General features: G+C 33.9%; 4 protein-coding genes across 4 annotated transcripts in view; 2 read left to right on the forward strand and 2 right to left on the reverse strand.

Moving 5' to 3' along the window:
- Positions 1-12025, forward strand: part of Oatp26F (Organic anion transporting polypeptide 26F) — a 90106-nt gene extending 78081 nt beyond the window's left edge. Inside the window, exons 8-14 of the mRNA XM_068770294.1 lie at positions 3471-3592; positions 4560-4808; positions 5508-5715; positions 7292-7470; positions 9363-9507; positions 10238-10420; positions 11659-12025. Coding sequence (XP_068626395.1) covers positions 3471-3592; positions 4560-4808; positions 5508-5715; positions 7292-7470; positions 9363-9507; positions 10238-10420; positions 11659-11938 — 1366 coding nt within the window. The 3' untranslated portion in view covers positions 11939-12025. The remainder of the gene's footprint in view (positions 1-3470; positions 3593-4559; positions 4809-5507; positions 5716-7291; positions 7471-9362; positions 9508-10237; positions 10421-11658) is intronic.
- A 5123-nt stretch (positions 12026-17148) lies between these two features.
- On the reverse strand, positions 17149-21204 carry Vps25 (vacuolar protein sorting 25). The gene is made up of 3 exons (XM_068770612.1): positions 21050-21204; positions 18342-18706; positions 17149-17363 (listed from the first exon to the last, which is right to left on the reverse strand). The coding sequence occupies exons 1-3, from the start codon at positions 21097-21099 to the stop codon at positions 17251-17253; spliced, it is 528 nt and encodes a 175-aa protein (XP_068626713.1). The 5' UTR covers positions 21100-21204; the 3' UTR covers positions 17149-17250.
- On the reverse strand, positions 19799-21039 carry Ipk1 (Inositol phosphate kinase 1). Its single transcript, XM_068770611.1, has one exon. It carries the CDS (start codon positions 20999-21001, stop codon positions 19799-19801), a length of 1203 nt encoding a protein of 400 aa, XP_068626712.1. The 5' UTR covers positions 21002-21039.
- Positions 21205-22348: 1144 nt separating the features above from the next.
- On the forward strand, positions 22349-24701 carry LOC137926971 (NEDD8-conjugating enzyme UBE2F-like). Its single transcript, XM_068770731.1, has 3 exons — positions 22349-22758; positions 23348-23509; positions 24326-24701. Exons 1-3 carry the CDS (start codon positions 22444-22446, stop codon positions 24443-24445), a joined length of 597 nt encoding a protein of 198 aa, XP_068626832.1. The 5' UTR covers positions 22349-22443; the 3' UTR covers positions 24446-24701.
- Positions 24702-26312: the final 1611 nt, after the last annotated feature.

The raw sequence follows: 26312 nt of genomic DNA on the forward strand, positions 1-26312 counted from the left end.
CTTATATACGAGTCTATCTATCTCGTACTCTCATATCTTCTTTAACATATCACCTTCCTTCCCTCGTTCTCATTTCTAGATAACAGATTATTACAGTACCACAGTTTTAATCGTATATAACATTTAAATTTTTATTTCTAATAATAATTTTCTTTCCGGTAAATCTCTTTTTATATCCAATCTTATCAACCTTATTTATATTTGTTTCTGCTTGCAGGCATAAATTACCGTAGACCTTATTCGACGCTTTTATTTTATCGCCGAGTCCTATTTTTGTTTATCTTGTACTGTACCACCTTTCTACAGAAGTCTAGGAAAACAGGGCGACATTTCGTCCACGAAAGAGACTTATGTAATTCTGTTAAAATAGGCATTCCGTATGGAACTGTCGTTCGATATACTCACCTGAAGTTCTTTACCAGCTATCTGACAGAGTTACAGAAGAATAATACGGGATATTATCCACCATGAAGCTCGGCTAAGATTATCATCAACATTTCAATCATAGGTGATATACTTCTGAATATATTGCCTGCATATAACGTAAAATGTTTGTGACCAATGTCAACTAGTCATATATCGTAAACATTTTTCGTTTTAAATAATTAACTGTGGTTAGAATATCCGGAGGTCTGTCGCACAGAGTCCCGTGTACGACTTCCCCGCCCGCCGCTGTCTTGTTCCCGTATTTAATATATCAAGCCGGCAGGCTCGGCTTGAATGGATTCTGCCTACCCTCTCGCTTTCATCTCGTCGTAGGCGCGGGTAACTTTTCAGCCAAATTAGTTCCGCCGTTTCCACGGCTTCCGCAGCGAAATATGATTTTCCGCACAACAGCACTCTGTACGGTCCTCTTTGATACGGTTTCACTTTTAAATTATTCCAATCAAGTTTCCGATCATCAACGCCATGGTTTCCGGACCGACTTGTACTCGAATTAACCAGCCGTGTGTTTTATACGAACTCTTTTCTTCATAAACGATATAACAAAACCGTTTATTATTTTAAAAAAGTAAGCATAGGTCTTATTTTTAATAATTTATTTAATACACTTCTAATACATTTTATGTATAACGGTGAATGTCGAAGGCATTCTTTACCAGTTAACCGTTAGGTGGTGCGGAGATAAATTAAAAATAAGGTAAGTGAAACAAGTGACATCATAAAACGAAAACTAAAATCAAGAGAGAGGCAAAATAATCACATTCAAACACCTTATATAAATATATACACTGTTTATATAAATATAATAAATAATAAAATCCATCTAATAGATTCAGGCGTTACTTTACGGAAGTCCATCCTAAGTAAGGGACTAATATATAGCCATTTTCGCTATGCAGCAGTAGTCGTGCAATGAAGTGCACCGCCCACCAGCCGGCTGATAATTGCATGCATGCAATGCACAGTAACATCTAATTATCGTGATGACTCTGTCAGCTTGTCAGGCAACAATCTGATCATCCTAATATCGAGGGGGAGCGCGTTCCAGAGAAGAATAAATTGTATTGCGAAGGAGTGAGTAAAAGCGGTACTATGGAGGGGCCATCTAGGTAGACGATTGTTCGAGGAGCGAAGGGTTTTTTTGTGTGTATTGGCTACGAACTGGAATTTAGATGTTAAGAAGACAGGTGAAGTGGGGAAAAAGTGTAGTTAGTTCACGTATAGAATGGCGCTGTGGAATAGGCAGTTTAGCTGAGATCGGTATGAAGATATATAAAAGATTTTGCGGAGATTGAAAATAAATCGAATGCAGTTATTCAGAATACATTCCAGTTTATTGAGAAAGCATGCATTTAAATCAAAATCTAATTTGTCAAAATTATTCATAACTTTATAAACGGAATTTCTTTCTGCTCCTTCTCTACAAACTAAACATCTTGCCATACAGAGTTAAAAATAAAATAGATTAAAAAATATACAGATAATAAATTGACGTTCAATAAGATTTTTATTAAAAGTTCCAATTTTTTAAATTTAAGTAACTATACCCTGAACAGCCAAGAAGTGGAACAAGTGGAGTCTTCAAGACAAGAGTGAATAGACTTCTCAAACATGTAGCATTGTAGACCTCGCTGAACATCAGGCGAGACAGAGGTAAAAGGCTTCGCCTATGGAGGACATATGGAGGAAAATAACTTGGTCACACCATAACTTGATATCGATTTTACATAATTAATCTTTTAAATGAGTTTCTTAATACGTTGTAAAAGCATCTCATTGGAAAAATAAATTTAATATTTCGCAGTATCTCGAAAAAAATTTGCAATAAAATGAGCTATAAAATGTGCACGCATTTGACAGTTCGCATTGAACTTCGCGCGTTTGACAATTCACACAGATAATTTATATTGTCATATGACGGCTGCATATGTCAATATTTACATATCACTAAATTTATTTACATAATTTATTTTTAATCAATTAAGTAATCAATATGAAATATTACGCTTCACTTATTCGTTTTTTTTTTGTATTGGAATGCGACACGCTAATAACTTCTGACAAGTATGCCATGACAGATAATAAATATGGCAAATTAGTACAAACAATAAGCGCTTTCAATACATATTTTGTCGTATTACTCGTATAATATTGAACTGTTCAAAAGTTCCTAACGTATTCTATTATTCGATTCTATTATTGGTGTTGAGTTGGCCAATTTGTTTTGGTAGATCCTCTCTAAACAACATCCGTTGAACCCTTCACGTACCGGAAGTGTTTTCGAGTTCCAAAACCCGCTCTATTCACTCCTTCCAATTATCCTGATTTTAATTTATTCAACCAGGATATTAGAGCATTGGTGGCATCGCCTTCGCCGTCTTCTGTAATATTGTTCTCAAATTTATGCAACCCTGGTGCTTCTTAATTAAATTTGAACGTTGGTCTTTATTTGATTGTTTTGTAAATTTATATATCGCTCCTCCAACTTGCTCATTTATTTATCTTGTGTGTCATTTGCTCTGTATATATAAGAAATATAGTTTTGAGTGGTTGTCAACCTTTTAATTAACTTTCTTATATATATATGTATGTTAAACTGTCGTTCATTTTCAGTTTTTTTTTGTTATATACATACATCTGTTTTAAAAATAACTTTGGTTTAACTTTTAAATAACAGGCAATATATTATCTCAAAATAAGGTCTATTCAATTTTTTATTTTAATAACATATATATATAGCCGATATTCTTAGGAATATTAAAGAATGTGAAGAATGAAAGGGCTTCTGACTGACTCCCATGTTCAAGACGTCTAGATGTAAGGTGATTGGAACGAAGGGCGATACGTGTGACATTGTTAATATTGTATCAAAGTACTCTATATTTTTTGCCACTGTGTTCGTCATGAATTACAGAAAGTTTGCAATTCCTTAGTATATTTTTTAATTTGTCTCATCATCTACTATGGGAAGTAAGTAGGCCAAGATAACAAATTTAAGTTCATTACAAAACACACTTTTTCCACAGGATTGGCATAACACCTCAGAGCTCTGTTTGGATTGGCGCGTGGTGGGTGGGATTCATTCTGTCTGCGGTGCTGTGTCTCGTGGTTGCAATACCACTGCTTGCATTCCCATTCGAACTACCAGGTCAGTTTTTTTATTATGATCTATGTTCCACAAACAGTGCATTCAAATTTACTTTACTGTGTTTAAGTGAAAAAGTACTTTAATCTATTTTAACGACGCCATTTCCTCATCCCTACTCCATATTGGCATCATCAGGTTGTGCGCCAGTGTCTGTGCGGCGGTTACCGTGTTCGCCACATCGATGAACCTTGCGATCGCATCTTGAGTCTCATCCGTGCAATACAAGCACGACTTCATGTGACGTGATATTTCTACCGCATGATAGAAACTGTTGTACATGAGAATATTTTGCATAAGCAACTATATAAAGTGTGTATAAAAAGTGATTAAAAAAATCGAATGAGTTTGTTGTGCACTTTTCTTAGACCATGACGCTTTTGGAACTGTCATAACTTTATTTAAAACTAGCTGCGCCTGCGACTTTGTATGCGTTAAATAAATAAAAAATGTTTTCGCATAAGAATTTTTCAAAAATAAAAGTAACTTAAGTTACTCCTTACATTAGCTACCTGCCCGTATAAGTCGCGTCAAAATTGGCCCCGCTATTTTAGAGATTAGGCAGAACAAACAGACAGATTTTAGTATATGTACATGAATATATATATGTTCATAGGTCATTTTATTTATTTACATAAAATGATATCGTTATAAAGCCCAAAATAATTCATGTTTCTGTGGAATCGGTTCCTTCTCCTTCTTTCGTCGTAAACAATAAACAATTTATTCAAAGTGGAATATAAAGTGAATAAATAATCGCTAGAGCCTTAAGAATCTGATGCAAAAACCACTAATCGGCAAACACAGCGTACGTTCTCCACCGACAAAGTAGACAGATGCTGGAAATCTATGGAAAAGGCCTGGAAAGCCTATGTCTACTGAATGCGTTTCAGCTGATGGTGGTGATGATGATATATGTACGTTCTCTAGATTCCCTTTTCCTCTGGCTAATGGGCTTCAATTTCTGTAGGTGCGGCGGAAATTCGAGCATCCAAGGTATCGGAAGCTCACGAAGGTGCTGCGTCCAAATCAGCAGCTTTCAGCGCTTTCCACGAACTCCCTCGAGCGGCTGCAGCGCTGATGAAGAATCCCACATTCGTGTTCCTCAACCTTGCCGGTGCCAGTGAGGGTATGCTGATTTCCGGCTTCGCAGCTTTCCTGCCCAAGCTCATAGAGAATCAATTCGCTGTGAGCGCTTCGGAAGCTGCTCTTTTATTAGGTATTTATTTTTTAATTTAATGTTTTTTATTTATTTATTTAAATGATCATCAGGACCGGTCTTATCTGCCCGCACCTAGCGACTTCGCGACCTGAGCTATGTTGCCAGTCCTCGTTTACCGGCTCTGGTCATCACATGAGAACTGTTCGGTCAAAAAGACCCAAATCATAATGATCCTTGAAGGATGTGATTGTGAGAATGTGTGTCGAACGGAGAGAAATCAGGTGAATACGGTGGTTGCAGAACGATATCAGTCGAGTTTTTGAAGCTATTTTCCCAAAAAATTGACCAATTTTAATACCAATTGACGTGTTTGCGTGCAACAACCTTCAAAATGGTTTGAGCTGTGCCAAATGACATTCCAGCCTTTGATACAATTATTTTTCTTTGTAGAATTAAAATTAATTAATAAACATTAACATAATATTATGAATTTAAAAACTAGCTTTATAATCAGAAAAAAACGGTGTGTCAGTTCCTGTATCTTTTATCATATTAACCACGTTTCATGAGAAAGTCTTTGAAATATTCCTTAAATGTATATAATACCTATGAAGTATGTCGACCTGGGATGTCGGAGGACTGCAAAGAGTACCATATTAACCCCATAATCACGAGCTGATCTTTGAACGGCATACGTCTGTCTCATATACATTTTCTTAAACAATATTGTAAGTCATATTTTATATTCGCTTGCAGGTGTAATAACGGTGCCAGCTGGTGGTGGTGGAACATTCGTCGGTGGGTGGCTGGTGAAACGCTGGAAGCTGGCCTGCTCAGGGATCATTAAACTCTGCGTTGCAGCCACCCTCGTCGCAGCGCTTTTCACCTTCTCCTTCGTGATGACCTGCGACGACTATCCTTTTGCCGGTGTTACAGTTCCATACTCCGGACCTGGAGTCACAGGGTGAGTTTTTATAACGTATTTACACGGAAGATCCACTATGATGACCACACTAGTGACTTGACTATAAGACACCTTCTATGAAATTTAGATTTATTAAATTTTTTAATGTCTACGTAGAATCATGTTGTCTATTATGTATACCATAAGAATAATACCAGAAGATCTGATTTAAACTAGAATCAGATTTAAATCCCCCCAGCGAAACCCGAGATCCCACAACTAACTCATACGGAATTTTTTATGATAACTTATACTACATCTTTAAAACAGGAGTAGACGCTCACTGCAAGGCATAGGCAATCACAAATATCTATAGGCGATATACGATAATCGCCATGAAAGGTAGGGTTGGCGATCGCAGCGTGGTGTTATGGTACGAAGAGGGCGCTACTGTCGATCCTCCAGAAAAATGTTTTTAAACAGTCGCAATCCTATGTAATTAATGGACAAATTATATAAGAATGTATCCCAGATATCTAACCCGCGACTCAAAGATCACAAATTTTAGTCGCTTACCACTTGTCTACCGTTGCTTCTTTATTTTGTTCGATAAACATCTTAACATTACATGAAAGTTTTTTTGTTATACCGTACACGGTTTCTCACATAAGAGTACTAACTTTATAAAGCATAGATAAATGCCAACATAAGTACACAAACAGCCTTTGTACACGATGATGAAAAATATAAAGAAATCAGTTAAATCCGAAGTAGTATAAATAAATAGTGCTCCTAACACTGCTGTATGGCGGCTTAGGAATGCGCGGCGAAAACCTTAGTGGGAGAAGGGGGGGGGAGGGTTAAGGAGAGTAGGCGAAAGGCTCTATAAACAGTGTTATTGTCTATTCTAGTACCCGTTAGTGTATCTTTATTGTTGAATGAGATATAATACACTTTGTATAAGACCAATGATTGAACACAATCATTTCGGGCGTGTTCAATAACAAGCATTGTAGTTCATTCAAACCTGTTCACGCGTGTCTACTTGTGTTCACACATGTCCCGTCCAAGCGTATCCGCGATCGTCGCTCCATTGTCAGTTTAATATACTTTTTGTTAACCATGTCTATTTACTGCATCTATTACATCTATGTCATGTTACATGGTACACCTCTTTTCTGACATACATGGCGGAGGAAATGTAATTTTTAGACTTGGCCGGTTTGAAATAAAAAAAATTATTTTAAAATTCGAAAACAACACTTCTAATCTTATCTTATATGCAGCATTTTAGAATTACGTTTCAACATAATTATGTGTGTAACACGAACAATTTTAGTTAAATTATTTTTATTGTACCATCTTTATTTCTGAGATCTCATTTCTGATTTGATGTTCCAGCAAAACTTTTAGCATTATACTCTCCATGATCTCTGGATAACTTCGTCTCGGATCCATGTATCATCACCGGCAGCATACATTGGTCAAAGATCTTCATCTTCAAATATTGTTAATTTTTTTAATTTATTTTAGCGCCATCTATTGACCTTGTAAGCCGACAGCTTCAATATCTCATTATTTTTTGTGCTTACAAAAATGACTCTTACCTCTACTATAATTAAGGTTAATTTTCCAGTGGCGGGGTTCTATCAGCGGAATGCAACGCAATGTGCGGTTGCGAAGGGGCGCCGTACGCACCGGTTTGCGGCCGTGACGGCATCGTGTACTACTCCCCGTGCCACGCGGGTTGCAGGGGAGTCGCACGTGAGGGCCCCGCTCAGCTTTACCGCGAATGCTCTTGCGTGCGACCCGCAGGTCAGAGCAACACTTTTATCTTCTTTTACCTTCTTCTCTGCTGTCAGAGTTGCGTTTGCAGTTCCGGCATGTTTAACGAAACAAGACGCAGAAGGCATTTAGCCTAAAACCTTTTTTAAGATGGATAACCTCAAGGAAAGCCTCAGTTCATGCCTCTATATAATATAACTTTACTAAATTAGCAGGCAGTCGAGCTCTTGAATTAAACGAACCGCTTGGATCACTTAAGGGTGCAAACTTTAACTTGGTCGTTTACTATTATCTGCCTAACATTACTATATTTCAGACATCGTTAGCTCTGGAAGAGGAAGCATTCTTCCTACAATTTATTCATCTTATTTTTCCACTATGGATTCTTCAGTGATTACTTATGTACGTCAAAAGAAGAATGTCTCCAAGGCCCAATTTGATAAAAAAAACTATTTGTTTTTTAACGAAAGGTCACTTACGCATTACTGCTGTTCATAGAATTAAGGCTAAGGAGCTTAACATAAATCTAGTACTAAGTAGCTTGAAGGCACTGCTCTCGATTGGATGCGAATTCAAAAAGACGTAACCACGTGACCTTTCGTGAAAACCTTAATATACCTCCGTTACTTACCAGACCTCTCAAGAAAAAATCTACAGCAGAATCTTTTGATGAGTTGGCCCGGCACATTGTTCTAAATCTCAAGGCATTTAACTGTCTGTAGCGCTTGGGCGGCGACTTGAAATAAAATAAATGTATCAACTAATGTATAATTGAGTGAAACTTCCAAATTGTCTTGTTAATAGGTATAAATTTTAGCTGTATTTACCCATAAGAGAAAATTGTGTAAGAAAAATTGTAAAAAACAGCGTTTTGTGCCTCCCAGCTGGGAGAAGAAAGATCCGTATCAAATAGCGGCAACCTTAAAAAAAAACACTAGAGATACAAATTAGAATTAATAAAAAAAGTAGCTTGAAGGCTCCTCGGGATTATTATTTCAATTCACATTAATTTAAGTCACCTATAACAGCATCGTTTTCAGCTCATGTACGCCTATTGCAAGGCCTATGCCTTTTTCTAAAGATACCTATAGGCAGGTTGGTGATCACAGTGTACTATACTACGCAGAGATCGCTGCTGTACATCCTCTGAAAACTTGTTTGTGAACAGAGGCAATCCTATGTAATTAATGCACATAGTCTGAATAATATAATATTGCATCCCGAGAATTGAACTCGCGCGCTACGATAGCAAGGTTCAGTGACCACTGAGCTACCATTGTACAATTTATAATGAGATACTTTAATTAAAACTACAACTAGCTTCACCTTCTTTGAAGCGGACTAAAGATCAACATGCTATTGAATCATAGTAACAGTAGAAGAAGAATTAGAGATGTAGTGTGGACAATACATACCCTGGGACAGGCAAAATGCAAAGCCTGTGGACCTTGAACATCCAGAATATTCCTCCCCCTTTCACACCAAAATAAATACATTTAAAAATCTTTTAAGTTAAACGGTTTTTTGATATCCATATTGTGGTGGTTGTGGAAAAATATGTACCTAGTCCGCCATATTGGAACGGCGTCCATATTTAATTTTAAATTTTGACATAATCATCGTATTTTACTAGTGTAGCCCTTACATTTGATACCCATATTGAGGGGGTTAAGGAAAAATATGTAATCCGCCATTTTGTATCGGCGGCCATCTTAGATTTATAATGTTATTGATTTTATTATATTGTATTGTCATCTAAATTAAATATGTGTACCAAATTTCAGATCAATCTGATAACGGGAAGGTGCTTAAATTTCAATTTCTAATTTTGACCCAAATAAATTCGGTACGGGTCGAACTAAATAAAAACCGTTTAAAAAGGTGCGTCTTACCTGGCTCATCTTCTTATTTATTCTTTGCAGACACAAACGAGTCACTACCGTACGAGGCTATAAACAGCGTGTGCAACTCACCGTGCCCGTATCTATGGGCATTCGTGTTTCTAGCTTTCTGCGTGATGCTGTTCACATTCCTGGCCACCATGCCAGCACTCTCCGCCACACTCAGGTAAGTCAACTATATATGCAGTTAATTATGTTTGTCCAATGAAAAAAACAATCAGTAGAAATAAAAGTTAAAAATAAGAATAAGTGTAAACAATAAAAGAACAAAATGTTTAAAATAAAATAGAGAAATGTAAAACTGTGGAATGAGGAGAGGAATGAATGATATTGAATGAAAGAAAAAAAGCAGAAGTGGAAACAAAGATGAAGTACGAAAGATTATAAGAAGAATGCAAGAAGAGCGTGCAAATAAAAGAAACGTGAAAAAAAATATTAAATGAAACAAGATGACCCTGTCCTAACTAAAGATAAGGGTACTAGGGCTCCCCAATAGGGTCTATAAAAAACCAATTGAGGAGTCATCATCAGCTTTTCAGCCAGCTGGGCATAAACCTCGGTCATAGTTTTATAATAGAACCAGGTCGTTTGTTCACCTTGTGGGCAGACGTCTTACACTGCCGATCTATCTACATTGCCTGTTCACGGCTTCTTCGCTGGGATATATCGGTTACTATCCTTCATCTATGGACCTCCTTATTCTTGATTCGATTTCATATAGTAATTCCAAGAAAATAAATTGGGGAGGAGTTCAAGAAAAAGCCTTGGGAGACATTGGAAGGCTTTTTGAAGTTTGTTAAAGAAATACGTACCATTGCTATAGACTCAAAGGAAACTGTGTAGACTAATAAAATAGTTTTCTAGATATATTTCTAATCAAAGATATTTGGGTGAAGGTGTGTTCGCGAGGATCAACGTTCCTTCGCGCTGGGCATTCAGTGGATCAAGGTGCGGCTACTAGGAACTATACCAGCACCTCTGCTCTTCGGCTTCCTCATTGACCTGTCGTGCTCGCTTTGGGAGACCAGCTGTTCCACCACCGGCGCTTGTCTCCTCTACGATAACTTTAACATGAGCAGGTAAGACTCCCAAAGCACTATTCCACCATTATTTTATTCCATTCTTTCATCATTATTCTTCTATTATCATACAACGGTGGTTTTACCACCTTGTATGGTAATATTGGGTTCTTACATATTAAATTTTGATTTCTTTTCGAAATAGTAATTAATGTATTAAGAACAACAAACCCGTCGGAGTTTGTTATCCTTAATACATACGTTATTTAAGTTCTTCTCAGATCGGCGTTGGGGTTGACCCTTAGTAGTAAGTTTAATTTTAATCTAGTGTATTTTAATCTTGCAAATTGGGTTCTTTTGATATTATTCTTATGACACTACTGTGACCAAAAAGTAAGACAAAATTGTCTTTTGACCCTCCCGGGCATAAGGAAGGCGGGTAGTTTTTTTCCTAGGTTGGTAGGACTGTCTATAACAGAGTTCCCCCAAACTTTTTTGTGTCGTAGACCCCTTGCCATGTTTTTCCGTGTTGGGTAGACCCCCTACTTATCTGATATTGATTTCCTGTAAATTTATAACTGTAGTGAAGTTTAGTGTTAAAAACTTAACTTAACTTAACACATGTTAATTTATACATTTAATAATTGAATTTAAATTAAAACTACTCAAAGTAAGATTTTGTATCTGTTATGTAAAATATACGTAACATTAAATAAACATAAATTAAACTATAAATATAATAATATAAGTCAATATTTTTAGTGAAAAGGATGAACCTGATGCTTTAATAATAAATTACTAAGAAATAAATAGCACTATCGTGGACCCCCATTTTCATTTCATGGACTCCCAAATTTTTTTTCGCTGACGTAATCTCCTTGCAGGTTGTCATAGACCCCTAGGGGTCGATATGGACCACTTTGAGAATCACTGATCTATAACATTTGCCAAGCGTCTGTTTATCGAAAAGTTTAATAATCTCCAAGAGTTCCGCAACCACCGTATTCGCTTGATTTGGCTCTGGGCGACTTCTTGTTATTCAGCAAACTCAAAAGACCAATACAGGGACACAGTTTTGACACGATTGATTGAGTTAAAAACCGGATTGAAGAAGGTCTTGATTGGTGTACCGGAAAAAGACTATTTCGACTGTTGCAAGGATTGAAAAAATCATTGGCAAAAGTGTATTATATCGGACTTGGACTAATTTGAAAGGGAATTAACAAATTCACCAAAGTTTTAGATCACAGTGGTTTATTGAGTAGGATGTTTCTTAATTTACTCGTATCTCGTTTCAGGTACATGTTGGCTCTGGCATTAGTGGGCAAGCTGTGTTCGTTGTTGTTCTTCTTCCTGGCGTGGTGGTTTTACCGTCCACCAGGTGGGAAAAGCAGCAACGGCGTCGTACCAGCCGTGGACCTCCTCGTCTGCGACAAACGCAACGGCACTGGACTTCACACCATCAGCGACTCTGGTCTCGGTCTCACCACCAGTCTCGGGTCCGGACTACCTAACGGAGGCCAACCGAGGTCTAATGGTTACTGCAACGCTGCGTTAGAGTGCAGCGATCATTTATAGACTTTAAACGAAGTTTCTAGAATTGTCACTAAGTAGGTCTATTGAGATACTTTTTATAAACATTTTTACAATTAATCAAGGAATGTGTACATTGTACCAAACAAGTACGATTTTTATCTTCTTACATATATTTGAAAATATTTTAGAAGACCAATTTAATTCACGTTTAACCACGGAGGTTTTTGTTGTGGAAATGTAATGAAGATGGTTAAAGTTCAAGATTAGGTCCCAGGTCATCGATTCAATCTTCACCCTGGTCTTTATATTCCTTGCGTCGTATTTCCACTGTTACAGATATCAAATTTTTCCGGGCTATGTCTTTGCACTAACAGAAAGAGAAACTATACCTTAAACCTGATTGGAATGTGACTTTGACCAATAACCAGACAGAAACTGCTCCAAGTTGTGACCACTGGACTACAGCTTGATGGTAAAAGAACTTCGAACCTAAGGACGCAAAGTATTCTTAACTTTTTATTTACGTATATATTAATTTCGTGCAGAAGTGTACACTGACATCTAGTATTTTTAATAAATCGTTGTTACAATAGAGTACAATCGAAGGCACAATTTTGATAACTAGATTAAGCGGTTTAGATGGTTTCTCATTGAAAAGTACAGTCGTGTACAGAGTTTTTTTTTTATAACTTATTTGTTGATTTTATTGAATTTTGTAAATATTTCACATTTATTCTAAGCGTGTTTTCGGTTAAAGACTGATTGTTTGGTAGTTTATGTATTAGGAGCTAGGATTATGCGGCGTTTTATTTTACATCACATTTTGAACCTTATAGTGAAAGCTTAAGGTTTAAAATCGACTGGACTTTTGTATATTCATATTTTGTTTGTAATTAAAATAACTGTGATTATATACTGCATTAAATATGCTGCCGATTAGATATGTTCAATGTAAGAATAAATCACATTAATCAAACGCACATAATTCTAGTGTTTGTAGAGATATTTAAATTATAAATTAACACATTATATACTAGAGGTAACTAATTGTTTATATAATTGGTGTTGCCTTGCATTAAGGACACGATTTGGAGGTGTGAACTGAATTAACTAAAATTATTTTTATATAACATAGTATGTTTTCATAAAGTAAGGTGAAATTGTCATTTAAATCTCCCAGACATTAGTATGACAGGTAATTTTTTTTCCTAGGTTGGTAGAACTGTCTATGACATTTGCGTCGCGTCTAGTTGTTCTGTCAAATATTTAAATTTTGTAAATCGCTTCAAGTCTTGATTGTTATCAAAATCGCTAGAATTTTTGGAAAAAAAAGCGTCAAAAACTCGTCTCCTATTCCGCAACCACCGTATTCGCCTGATTTAGGTCTGTGCTACTTCTGGCTGTTCAGTAAACTCAAGATACCAATGCCCGGACTCCGTTTTGATACGATTGAGGATACAAAAACCGAATCAAAGGTATTTAAGGCTATACTGGAAAGTTTGAGTACTGAAAAAAGCGTTGACAAAGGTACGTTTTATGGACTGTAATTACTTTGAAAGGGATTAAAATTGATTGGTAAGAATAAACAAAGAATTTACATTTTATATGCAAATTCACTTTACCCATTGATCACAGTATTATATGTTATTATATACAACTTAAGTCTGCGGAGTCAGATGTATGGAAATTTATGAAAACCAATCTTATCTAAATATATAGCCTTACTCTACATTATCGAGTGTAAAACAAACTTTGAAATCATTTCTAGTTTTTTGTTAAATATATGAACAGTGATAGAAAATTTCGGTCGCATATGTGCGTAATATAATTTTTATAAGCTAAGAAAGTATAGAGGCGGCTCTTAATTAAAATTCTTAACGTAAAACTATTCGAGAATTTCTTTAATTTTAGATATTTATATATACACAATATCTACTATAATGTTTCATATATATAATGCTACACTATTAAATATCTACATTACATTTTACATTAGACGATCGGATTCCTCTAACCGACACATCCTTCGAAAAAGACCTCCTTTGAGGTCTTCCGTTCTCCATTTCTAGCTATTATTGTCCTATTAACAAATTATTAGTATCATAAAAAGCCTAGGTTTGGGTCTTTTGGCAGCCCTTGTGTTGGAATGCTAAGCAGGTATTATCGACAAGTGACAACCCTAGTCGAAATACCTTCGTGGTGGTGCTTGAACCTAATCACTCCATCGTCCAACATACCAATCTAAGAGCTCGGCGGCCTTCTAATCAGGTAAAACAGTAGTATATAGTGACCCGAGCCAACTCTCCCACGGAACCTCTTGCGCTTTGCTGCTTTAAAAGATGTTTACAATAGGCACTCTCTGCACCCTCACCTCATACCCGCGGAATTTGCTAATGCCATTTGGACAGCAGTTGAAGTTCGGTACAAAAAAATATATCCCTTAATACCGACTTTTTTGATACAAAAATGTATTCCATAACAGCCAACACATAAACGAAATTAAGAATGAATTTCTACATAGATTATTTCAACCAACATCTAAGTAAATATGCATATAAATATAAAATCTGTTTATAAATAGATTAAATTTGTTTATTATAGATTAAAAAAATCTTGTGTCATTTTATATCCGTATGTTTGATATAATATATATTATCTGTGTTTTTTTACTTATGTCTTTATGAAACACCTCGAAGTCTAGAGTCCTTTATGCAAGAATCAAAATGTATTTTTACCAATAAGTATTAATATATCACAATAAAAATATCACGGGAATATGCATATGTGTTAGGTAATATAAAAAAAAAACATTTTAAGACCTTTACAAGTTTTTTCAATTTGTACCATTTCTATGTAATAGCGAAAGTGGATAATATTAAATTTGTACAATTTTACAATTTACGATTCGATTAAAATGGAAAATAACGGTTTTTTGTGTTTTCTTTAAATTCTTACATTTAAACCCAATTTATAGTGTCATCTGCAATGAGTTGTAAAACTAATCAAACGTATTATGTGGACGTGTGAAGATGAAAGTGAAAATGAGACCAATGTCTTGCTGTCTAATAACAACATGTGGTTTCTCTTCAACTTTTTTTTTTATGTCACCGGATTTCGGTACTCTCGTACTGCCTATGTCGAAAGAGACTTTTTTATTTTAAATATTATTTTCAGTTTGTGTTTTCTGATCACTCTCCTCTTTCGTTCTTCACAATACCTATCACTCTTCTTCTTCCAATCTCTAACCATTTATATACAAGGAGAGTCCCTCTTGCATCTGTTACTCTGATGAGGACCAGACCGTGATGCACATAATTGCCGCCTGTTCTGTGTTTGGAATACTTCACTCTTCGAAGTCGAGATGTGGAGGAGGATCGAAGAAGACAGCATCGCTTTCATCATAGGCGACGACAAATGTCATATGATATACAATAGAAATTAATAAACCTCAGAGGTAAGATAAAAAGACTCGAGCAAGATCCTAAGCTAAAGTCAATGTAGGTGCAATTAATAAAAAAAGATAACAAAATCGATTAAATTGAGTCAAAACTGTGATAATATAACAAACTATGGTTTAAGAACGAAGACTAGGAAAGGTGAGGGTGAGGTGATGCACGGGAGACGATGTGAATGTGAAGAAAGATACAGACTGTGAAAGACGGAAGGAAATTGTAAAATAAGAAATTGTGAAGGACTACTGGAACAGCCCTGAGCCACACATGGCAGGGGAGAAAGAGAGGTCCCAAATAGGAAGCCCTACATAAAAAATACACTACTGTTTCAGACAATCTATTTATACCCGACAAACACCGTAACAGTGTATTGAGAAATCAGAACACTTGTAGCATAAGCAACAAAGTCTTTGTGCCGTCGGTAATTAAAACCATGTCGCCCACTCGCTTAAAATATTAGTCTACCATCAATATTTTTTTAGGATAAGATGATTAATGTGTTTTACGATCATCGTTTCAATCGTAGAACTTTCACTGCTTGATATAGGCCTCTCCTATAGATTTCCGAAATTTGTTTACTACACCACTCTCTTTTTAATATTCAAGCAATTTTACAACGCATTCATACCGACATATCTATTAATTAGCTAACCAAATTTATTAAACTAAATCTGTTTGTTCAGAGGAGAGAGGCTTGCGAACCTAGGTTGCATGTTTGATTCTAGGGAGTCTTATATATAATTCATACTTTTTGCATTAATTATATAAGATTGCTACTGCTTGCAAACAAATTTTCAGATGATGGACAGCAGCGTCTTCTGCGTACTATAATACCAAATTGCCATCGCCAACCCGCCTACCAAGCGTGGCGAATATGCTAAATTGTCCTATAGATATCTTTGAGGAAAGCCTGTATACTGGGGCATCTGCGGGCTGAAACTGAAACCTTTTTTGACATTTTGGACTGGAGTTTAAAAAAAATCGTATAAGAATCTTACTTATTACATAATTAGAAAATCAGCTTAAAGTAAGATATACGCCATAGTATCAATATAAAAATCTGTCATGTGATATTATTTATAATTAATTTTAAACATTCCAATCTCTCTCTTTTGATTTGAGTATAATGATTTCTTTCACCTTTTTATAAAACGCTCCTTAATATCTCGAAGAAGGTTCTTATGGAAAAAAAAAGATAAAATTACTTAAATACTATTACAAAATATATTGTCTGTGATACTATGCACATTTGACAGTTCGTTACGAAATTCGCGCGCTGTTAATAAAAATTTGTCGTTTAACATGTGTGCGATTAGTATTTATCACGAAATTAACTTTTTATATTATATCATTACATTTAAAAGTAGTCATTACAATTGTTATATGACATATTTCTTACCTCTGTTATTATTTTCTCTTTTTTCTTTGTCAGTCATAATTTATTGACTGCATTTAATATCTCTGCACCGCCCATGTCTTCAGCATTAAGTTCGCCATTATACATACACTGTATAAAATGTTTACATTTAAATAAATGAAGTGATCACTCTTAAATGATACATCAATTAATCTGCTTTTGGTATGCGACAGATAATAAAAAAATTTTACTATATTATCATTGTCATTATTTCTGATACACTTGATTTTTGAATAAGGTGTATTATCATATAAATAAGCTATACAGTCAACCCTTTAAAGCTTTTACAACAATAATCAATCACCATGTATATAACATTTCATATAGTGTAAAAGGACAAGGTATAAAAATAACCATTTAAAAAATATCAAGCAATATATTTCAACATTAGAAAGTAGTTACAACTTAACAAAATGCATTCAACATTTTTAATATCCAAAATAAAATGTACTTATAATACAATATTCTAAAGGCTGCAGCGGCAATCAGAAGAACTTCACGCCTTGACTGTCATCAAATTCCATTAGCTCACATTTCCCTTTCACCTCCAGAGCTTTCAAAGCTTTAACTAGAACATTCATATCTAGACCATGGAACTCTGAAATTAAACACATACATTTATTTTCTTCTTCATCACTTCCTCATCAAGTAGTTCATCGTCTTCTATTCCTTTTACCTGCTACATTGCTAACAGCTATAGACTTCTCCTTATAAATATGGTCTTTTTGCAATGTCACCAAAGAAACAGAGTATTGTATGAAAGCAAATGAATCTCAATTTATTTTATTTGAATATTATTTTGCATACGAAATCTATATTTGAGTGTAGATCATATTTTATACAGGGTGTATATAACTAATAAGGTGTGCAAATGTCTATTTTAAATAACTATTTCTTTAAACAACTGCTTAATTGAAGCCTGTAGGACCTAGTTGTAACAAGATGGTGGAAAAACATAAACCTAAAATAAGTTTTTAGCGGTTGTAAAGAATTTTTTTCTCAGATAAATGCCTCTGGATTTTTTTTGAGTGCATACCTCAACAGCTGCCTTTACCCTTTATAAACCAATGATGATAGCCCAAATAAAAAATAATGTTTGTGCCAAATGTTCACCATCACACTAGAGATGTGCCAGTGAGTTTATAAGGGAAGACATAATTTATAAGAAATAAAACCTTCATATGTTTACTACATTATAAATAAAAAAAATTCTTTCCAGCTTATTAGCCAACCTTGATATTATTAGATCTCGTAATATTATTTACACAACCAACATAGCTCTGAGGATTAGCAGCAACCTTGAACATTATAAGTAATCTACAGGGCAGATATAGCTGTAATTATCTTTGTATAATACATTGTTTATATAGTCTGTATTTATTTTGACACATCAATTAGAAGAGTATGATATTTTTGTGGAATATTTTTTCTATTGCACAGTGCCATCAAATTGTCCAAGGCAATGCTTTACAAAACCAAATAGTATTCTTTATTTTGTAACGAACCAAATTAAATGCCAGGGTACTATATCTATGTTGATGATAATGTTATAAGTTGAGTTAATTTTAGTACATACCTTCACCGACCGTTGCATCGCCTTCCCTTAATTCATATAATGTACAAACAGTATTATTTAATCCATTACTACTAGCCCAGTTGTATAACATATTGCCCCATTCATCCAAGGAGTGCCAGTACACCTCCCAAACATTTTTACTCTTATCTATAGGCATAGCTCTTCCAGTTTTGGCCATATCTTCCAAAATCGTCAACAATGACTCCTGTGATAATTTTCTATTTATGGCAGCATTATTAAATAGTGGACTATTCTGTGATTCTCTTACATCTATTGTAGATTGTTTAGTTATTTTAAGATAATCTATTATAAGCTGTTGCCAGGCTTCTAATTGTTTTGCCCTGGTCTCTTCGTGTGGTTGGATTCTGAAACAATGATAAAGATATTTTAAATTTTGATTCAATTCATGCTGCCCTTATGTTTCGTACTTTATGACAATAAAATATTCCTACAATGGAGGTACCCTATGAAATAAATACACAACCAACAGATGTTACTAGCCTTGTCCTGTAGTAGCCAAGGGCATATAAGAATATACCCTTGGCTACTACAGGACAAGCCATTTAATCTTAGCTATTAGATACTCTTGGTGTATAAAGTGGCCTTATAAATGAACACTATGCTAAAATCAAGAGAATGACCATAAAGCAAAAAAATAAATCAAATTCACATAATTTAGATTAGTTATTGTATTTTGTGCACACTACAATAATGTTGACTATAATTTTTTTCCCCTTATATTATCATAGAACAGCACTTTTTGTAAAACAAGAAACTCAAAATGATTATTACATATAGTTTACACATAATTATTATAACTATAGCGTTTGCCCAAATGCTAGTCACTCCCAAGAAATGTGACTGATAAGAAAGGGAAGGTAGGAAAAAGCTAAACCTATCTTTTCACAATCTCTAATAGATTCAGGGATTACTTTGCGGAAGTCTATCCTAAGTAAGAATGTGACTAATATATAGCTACTTCCGCTATGCCGCAGTAGTCATGCAATGAAGTGCTGTCTATCAGCCCACTGATAAATATGCATGGGGCATCCTCAGGAGTAATGTTACACCAACCAATGTTAGGTACTGGTCGGTGTAACATGTGGAGAGGTGAAAAAATGTGTTGAGTGAAATAACGGTGATAGTTGTGTTACTGGCATTGTTTGCCGCATGCATATTTATCAGTGGGCTGGCAGGCGGTGCACTTCATTGCATGACTACTGCTGCATAGTGGAAGTAGTTATATATTAGTCCCTTTCTTATCTTCACAATCTCTCAGCTCATATATCTAAGGAGGGGACTTTGTAAATATCATTAAGATGCAAGAAATTATTTCATTCTATATGAAAATTAAAAACAATGCAATATGAAGTATAAAAAAGAGAGAATAAGTTGTTTAAAAAACATATAATATACAGTATTACTGTCAAGTTTCATATAACATATACTTACTAATATCATTCTGATGCAATTATCTTTGCATACAATTCAAGTAACTTTTTCTCCATATCTCTTCTCTTTTGTAAGACTTTAGACATCTTCGGTTCCAAATCGGTGATGCTAAGTTGATATGAAATTTCATTCCCGCAAAGAGAAACTTTAGGATGTTGTCGGACAGGAGTTTTAGTGAAGCTTATCATGATTGAACAATCCTTGACAATGGCTGATATAAGAGCTAGGTAAAAGGGATCCCAGGTGAAAAAAATATCTCTATGATGTTTGTTACATAGATTAAGATTTTTTGTTTCAATTTCTTTTAGAATTGACTCCACATAATTGACATCTTTGTTATTATAATCTGTATGATAATCAAATTTTTCCGATAGCTTTTGTAAGAACAAGAGATTATTTAAAAAAGAATTGTTTTTCTGACTGTCACTATCTATACATTCTTTGTTTTTATATCTCATAGATGTTTTACTAGTTTCTATAACATTTATATCGGACTTACAATCGCTAAGCAAAATATCTATAATGAAGTCTAAAAACAAATTTAAATTACTAAATATCTCCATTTGACTTAATATACTATTTATGGTTTTTTTGTGTAAATTTTCATTTTCGTCATAAATAAGGACTCCATTCTTGAATATTCTGAAATTATTCTGAGGATTCTCTATCAAGCTTTGCAAGGCATATTTCATTCTGCTCTTGTCACCAGAAAAGAGGTCTAAAGGGCAATAGTTACTAGGGCAACTAATTTGTTTGTCTTTAAATTTTAAAAATTGTTTTAAGCAATAATAGCATTTAGAGCTCATTTTAAGGCCTTTTGCAAGGTATCCTTCCTTCGGTTTGATTTCTATGCAATAATTGTCGGTATTTGGAGAAATTATTGTCAGATTAGGTGCCTTGATGGCTGTCGAACTTAAAATCGATTTAAAAATTCTATTTTTCGGCCGAAATTTAGATAACTTTTCAGTCATTTCATCTATATCATTTTGTGAAATTTCAACGACTTCTTCTTGATATCTTTTATCGAAAAAAATTAAAGGAATCATAACTGAGTTGACGAATTTAACCGATTCATAAACAGCCGGTTTTAGTACTTTACAATTGTCCTCTTTAATCATACGAAGTACACAAGTACTGTCCATTATTTGTAACACGATGTGGACATTTCCCTCGTTGATATATTTCCACGGAGAAAGACGGACACTCATTTTTAGAAAATAAAAAATTTAGTGTGGCAATAAATCAAGTTTACTTACGTAAAAAAAGGAGGAAAATTATACTGCCAAGGCCAGGATATCTCTGCCATCCTTGAATGCTAAATAACAACTATTCAAAAATATATTTGTAGTTTGAACAATTGATTTATCACTTTGTTATTCCTTGTTGTCTTCTCCCAGCTGAAACTGTCTTGGTCATATGATGTCATAGTATTTTTGACATATATCAGTATACGTTTGGAAACCAAAAACAATTGACAAAACAATATTTATTTGATTAACTTATATCTAACTTGGATATATCATGACGGTTTTAAATTAAGTTTTATAGTATTAATGCGAATTAGTTTAAATTATCAGACCTAAATTCATTTTAAATAATTACATTTACTTGTAGTAATGACGTTGCATATAAATACACAATATTTATTTCTTAGTTCTGGTCTTGTATTGCATAAAGTCATCTAATCAATAGTAATGTGACGCCTGTACCTTCCTACCCAAACATTAAGAAAACTCTTACCAAATGTATAAATTTTGGTTGCAATCAAGTCAAAATTATTCCTCCGAGGATGCGTCGTTTTGCGATTGAGACATGTTTTTAACTTTACTGTTATAACTCCTCTCGATCGATGGTTTTTATAAAATATAGGGCTGTAGTTTTTCCTACCAGTTCTATGGAACAATGTTTTTTAAAATTTTAGTAAATTTATCTGGAATATAACTAGTGATCAAATAAAGATTGGATTTTTAGGAAGCCTTGAGTCTTGAGACGCGTATTGAGCGACTGTCTAACCTAAGATCCACGCTAGGGAGTTCTTGTGTTCCTGTGCATAAGCGCCAATCCTTTGATAGATATTTCAAAGTCGAGATTTCTGAGGGAAAATATTGTAAAACGCTTGATTACCCCTAATTTGCCGAAATTTTATAATTTTATATTTAATACCTCTCTAAGGCAAACAGTGTCCATACATCAGTAAAAAGGAGATTTAATTTAATTCAATAGTCTCTACTGTAAATATATATATATATATATATATATATATATATATATATATATAAATATATATATATATAGTTTTGTAATAATGAACCAAAAAGTACAATGGGCGGTCTTATCACCAGGCAATATCTTGCAGACAACCATAGTGTGGAAAGGTAGAAGTGAAAATATTAATATGAAACGTACTTAATGTAAATACTAAATAGTCATATTTAGCTAAAAGTTGATTAATTTATCAAGCGTTTATAATTAATTCAAACATATTTTTAGGAAATGTTATGACAAGTAATGGCAAGGTTCATTATTGTTTGGTTTGACATTTGACAAATCGAAAGAAACTGCACCCATGGAAGGATCTGGGAGGATAGTTTCTTAAAATTACTTAAATCGTTTGCGTACATAGAAACTAATGTGTTGATACGAGACGTAAATGAATTACTATTATAATAAAATAATCAATTCAGTCAAAATGATTACGCTTAATAGGAAATTTAAAAAAGAAAATACAGATACTCCAACGAATGGTGTTACTGTGGATGCACCTAAGAGAATATCAGTAAGAGATAAACTTTTGGTGAAGGAAGTGCAAGAAATGAATGAAAACCTACCAACCACCTGTTCAGTGGACTTTGAGGACCCTAATGTGTTAAACGAATTCATTCTCACTGTGACCCCTGATGAGGGCTACTGGTTGGGTGGAAAATTTAAATTTAGTGTTTTTGTTACCGACGACTACAATATGGCGGTAAATATAGTGTTATTAATGACATTTTTAAAAGTAGCAAAATCTATGAAATCGATATATTTATATCCAAAGGGTGTGTTTGAAATATTTTTTGTCAATCTTGTCACATTCTCTCTTTTCGGATAAAAGCCTCCTACTGTGAGCGAAAACATAGGCCGTAATCCAACATATGGGATCAATACAGATTGTAAGATGTGATATATCTTTTTGAATTTCAATCTTAAGGATACATCTGTTTTTTTCAATGTCTCTTTTTAAAGTTTTTAGCTGTGATCATATAATCAACATGTGTACAAAGACCAACCATGTAGTGATAGTTATAAAACATTAATAAATCACTATTCTATACTTAATTTAAAATATTTTATTTATGAAAAGGATGAACTAATCATTATCAAATCTGCCAATAGTTGCCTAGAGCAAGACATATACCTTCCTAAAAGATCACTATGATGACAGGTCTTGCACTTTCTAAAATATATATATATATAAATTTTGCAAATGACAGAAATTATGTTGATAATGAATATATGCATTTAGACATATAATTGTAAATAAATTATATTGATACATTGTATAAATGTTTCAGCCTCCAAAAGTAAAATGTCTGACAAGGTTATGGCATCCAAACATTAATGTAGATGGTGACATTTGTCTCTCCCTGCTGAGGCAGACATCAATAGATGAGCATGGGTGGGCACCCACGCGGAGATTAAAAGATGTTGTTTGGGGTCTCAACTCACTTTTTACTGTAAGTATACACACTGTAAGTATACAAAGATGAAACAGCGAAACCAAATCAAGTATTTCATTTTGGTTTCTTAATACTGTTTTTGAAATTGATATTAACCTTATCAGTATAAATAAATAAAAATATTACAGTGATGACATTAATATGTCACTTTTATTGATAACTAGTTGACCTTTGACTTTGTACTGTCAAAAGTTATTGACCATTGTAGTTATATTGGCAACATACATTTATAATGTCTGTTCAGTATTGCCATAATAAAAATGTTGCTCATAATAAATGATATCCACATAACATAATGTAATGCCTCTGAATTATAACATGTTAAATTAAAAAAGTTGTAAAATAAGCTCTTTAAAAAAAGTTCTTTGAAGCGCATCTGTAGGGCAATCCTCTACCGGCCTTCTGGACTGCTTTAATTTGTTCGCCATCTTGATGAATTTACAGTTGTGTAGTCATATATTTTCTTGAGGTACATAATCAAATTTTGTAGTTTTGGGGCTTATTTTTCAAAAAAAAACATTATATCTTTTGTTTAACTTATCATGAGTCGATTTAGGGACTCTGAGTCTAAGTAAGTACTCTGGTAAGCAGCAATTTCTACGGAGCCTAATTTAGAATTGCCTCTATCACCATCTAATGTTACTCATGTTCTTCAGTTGCTTTTCTTAGAGGGGATATTATATGTTTACGAAGTCTTACAGACGGTTTATTCATCAAAGAGAGAGTCTAAGAAATAAATGTTTTCTCTTACTTAGGTTGTTTATAACTACCTACATAAGTATACATTTTAACAAGGAATGAATTTGCTTCCAGGACCTCCTAAATTTTGAAGATCCACTGAACATTGAAGCAGCAGAGATGTATAAACAGAACAAGAGTGAATTTCAAATCAAAGTCCAGGAGTACATTGCCGTATCAAAGGGTAAAAGATGAGAATAGTGCCACCAGAGACTGCATCTCACAAGTTCTTAGCAATGTCAAGTCACAACTCCCGCAATGATATTTGTTTTTAATACTCCTTGGACAATGATGTCAGGTGAACCTTCCCGTTGTATCTCCTATAAAAGTGTAATCTCTGTTAAAGTTGCTGACGTGTTTTTTTATAATTAAACCATATTAAAGATATGTAGCGTTTTAAAATAAACATGTATATACTTTTCTCATTAATATCTTGAACGATTAATATTAATAATAGTTTAAAGCATTGGTTACCAATTGGGGCAAATGAAATGCCTCAATTTTCAAGAAAAACACTTATATAGCAATCTAAAATGTTTATATTATGACAAATGTTTTGTGAAAGTGCATGCATTAGAATATTTTTTTTTCTTATAACGAGTACACTTGTCTATAAAAGATATGGAATTTATTGTTTAAAGCTTCAGCCAAATGTCATTACTTTAAAAAAATATAAATTCATGGCAGATGCTTTGTGCTTTTGATAATTATTTGCAATATTTATAAAAAAAAACATTTTTCAGAATTTTTTTAATATATTACTGTGATCAAAGAGTAAAGTAAATTTTTAAAAAAATGTAAATTCTTTATTTAATAATTACAAATCAATGTCATCCCCTTCAAAGTAATCTCCGCCCTGTGAAATAATTTTGCCAATGATTCTTCGAGTACTTAAAACAGCCTGAATTATCTTTTTTTCTGGTAAAGCCTTTAAGACCTTTGATTTGACTTTTATCTCCTCAATCATGTCAAAATAGTGTCCTCTTATAGCTTTTTGAGTATGTTTGAGTCAAATAAGGTGAATACAGTGGTTGCGGAATGGTATCAGTTAAGTTTTTGGGAAAAATGCAAAGAATCATTGCAGTATGCCATCGAAACTTGATGCGTTTGAGACATAAAACATCCTTCAAGATGGTTCAGGCTGATTCAAATGGCATTCCAACTTTTGGCAGATGCTTGGCAAATGTTATAGACAATCCTACTAAATTAGGAAAAATAATTTACCTGCCTTCCTAATGCCCAATAGTTTTAAATGACAATTTAACCTTTTTTGACCACAGTAGTATAATAACTAACTTTTCTTACTTAAAGATATGCGAGAAAATAATATATCGTTGAGGAGATACTTCTCTTTGTCTTTATTAGGTTGAATGTATTGAAATTTTTTTGGTTTGATAATTAGTTCTATGCACTTTGTACCACAGATTCTTCTATTAGGTTCCTTGACAAATTTTTCTATGCTTTATAAGTACATTCTAGAAGAAAAACAAAAGATGGACATATATCTTAAATAAATAAAAAAAATTAGTACCTCAAAGAAGAATTGAATTGTGTCTGTATTCTGCAAAATTACTTTAGGACTTACCTATATATAATTGTGTTCTTGCTAAAAAGTTTTTAAAGGTTGTTCCATATATTAACGTCAATTTTAAAGCTCCGGAAAATGTTAATTTTAAAATTTCATAAACAAATAGTAATATAAAATCGTGTCGCGTGTATTTAAATTTATTGCCTTAAAAAGGACTAAATTTATGCAGTCTGATGTTTTTTCTGTAACTATACAAATACTGTACAAATCTTTGCTGTTCAATATTTTTGTTAAATTTTTGTAAATTTCATACAAGAATTTATTATACACTATTATATTTCAGACTATGTAATAAAAAAAAAATTACATCTTTAACTCGTTGTGTTGGGCAAAAAACGTGACATGTTTTATTAAATATTTTCTGGGGGTATTTATTATCTGTTGATCCAAATTTGATTTGACGTTGATTTATGGGACACACATGTAACACATTGGCTTGAAATAATAACTATAGTTATACCTATACCATACCAT

This window comes from Battus philenor, unplaced genomic scaffold (genome assembly GCF_028537555.1).
Source record: "Battus philenor isolate CCGP_79_NKW_IND1 unplaced genomic scaffold, ilBatPhil1.0.hap1 SCAF_3, whole genome shotgun sequence".
Classification (NCBI taxonomy): domain Eukaryota; kingdom Metazoa; phylum Arthropoda; class Insecta; order Lepidoptera; family Papilionidae; genus Battus; species Battus philenor.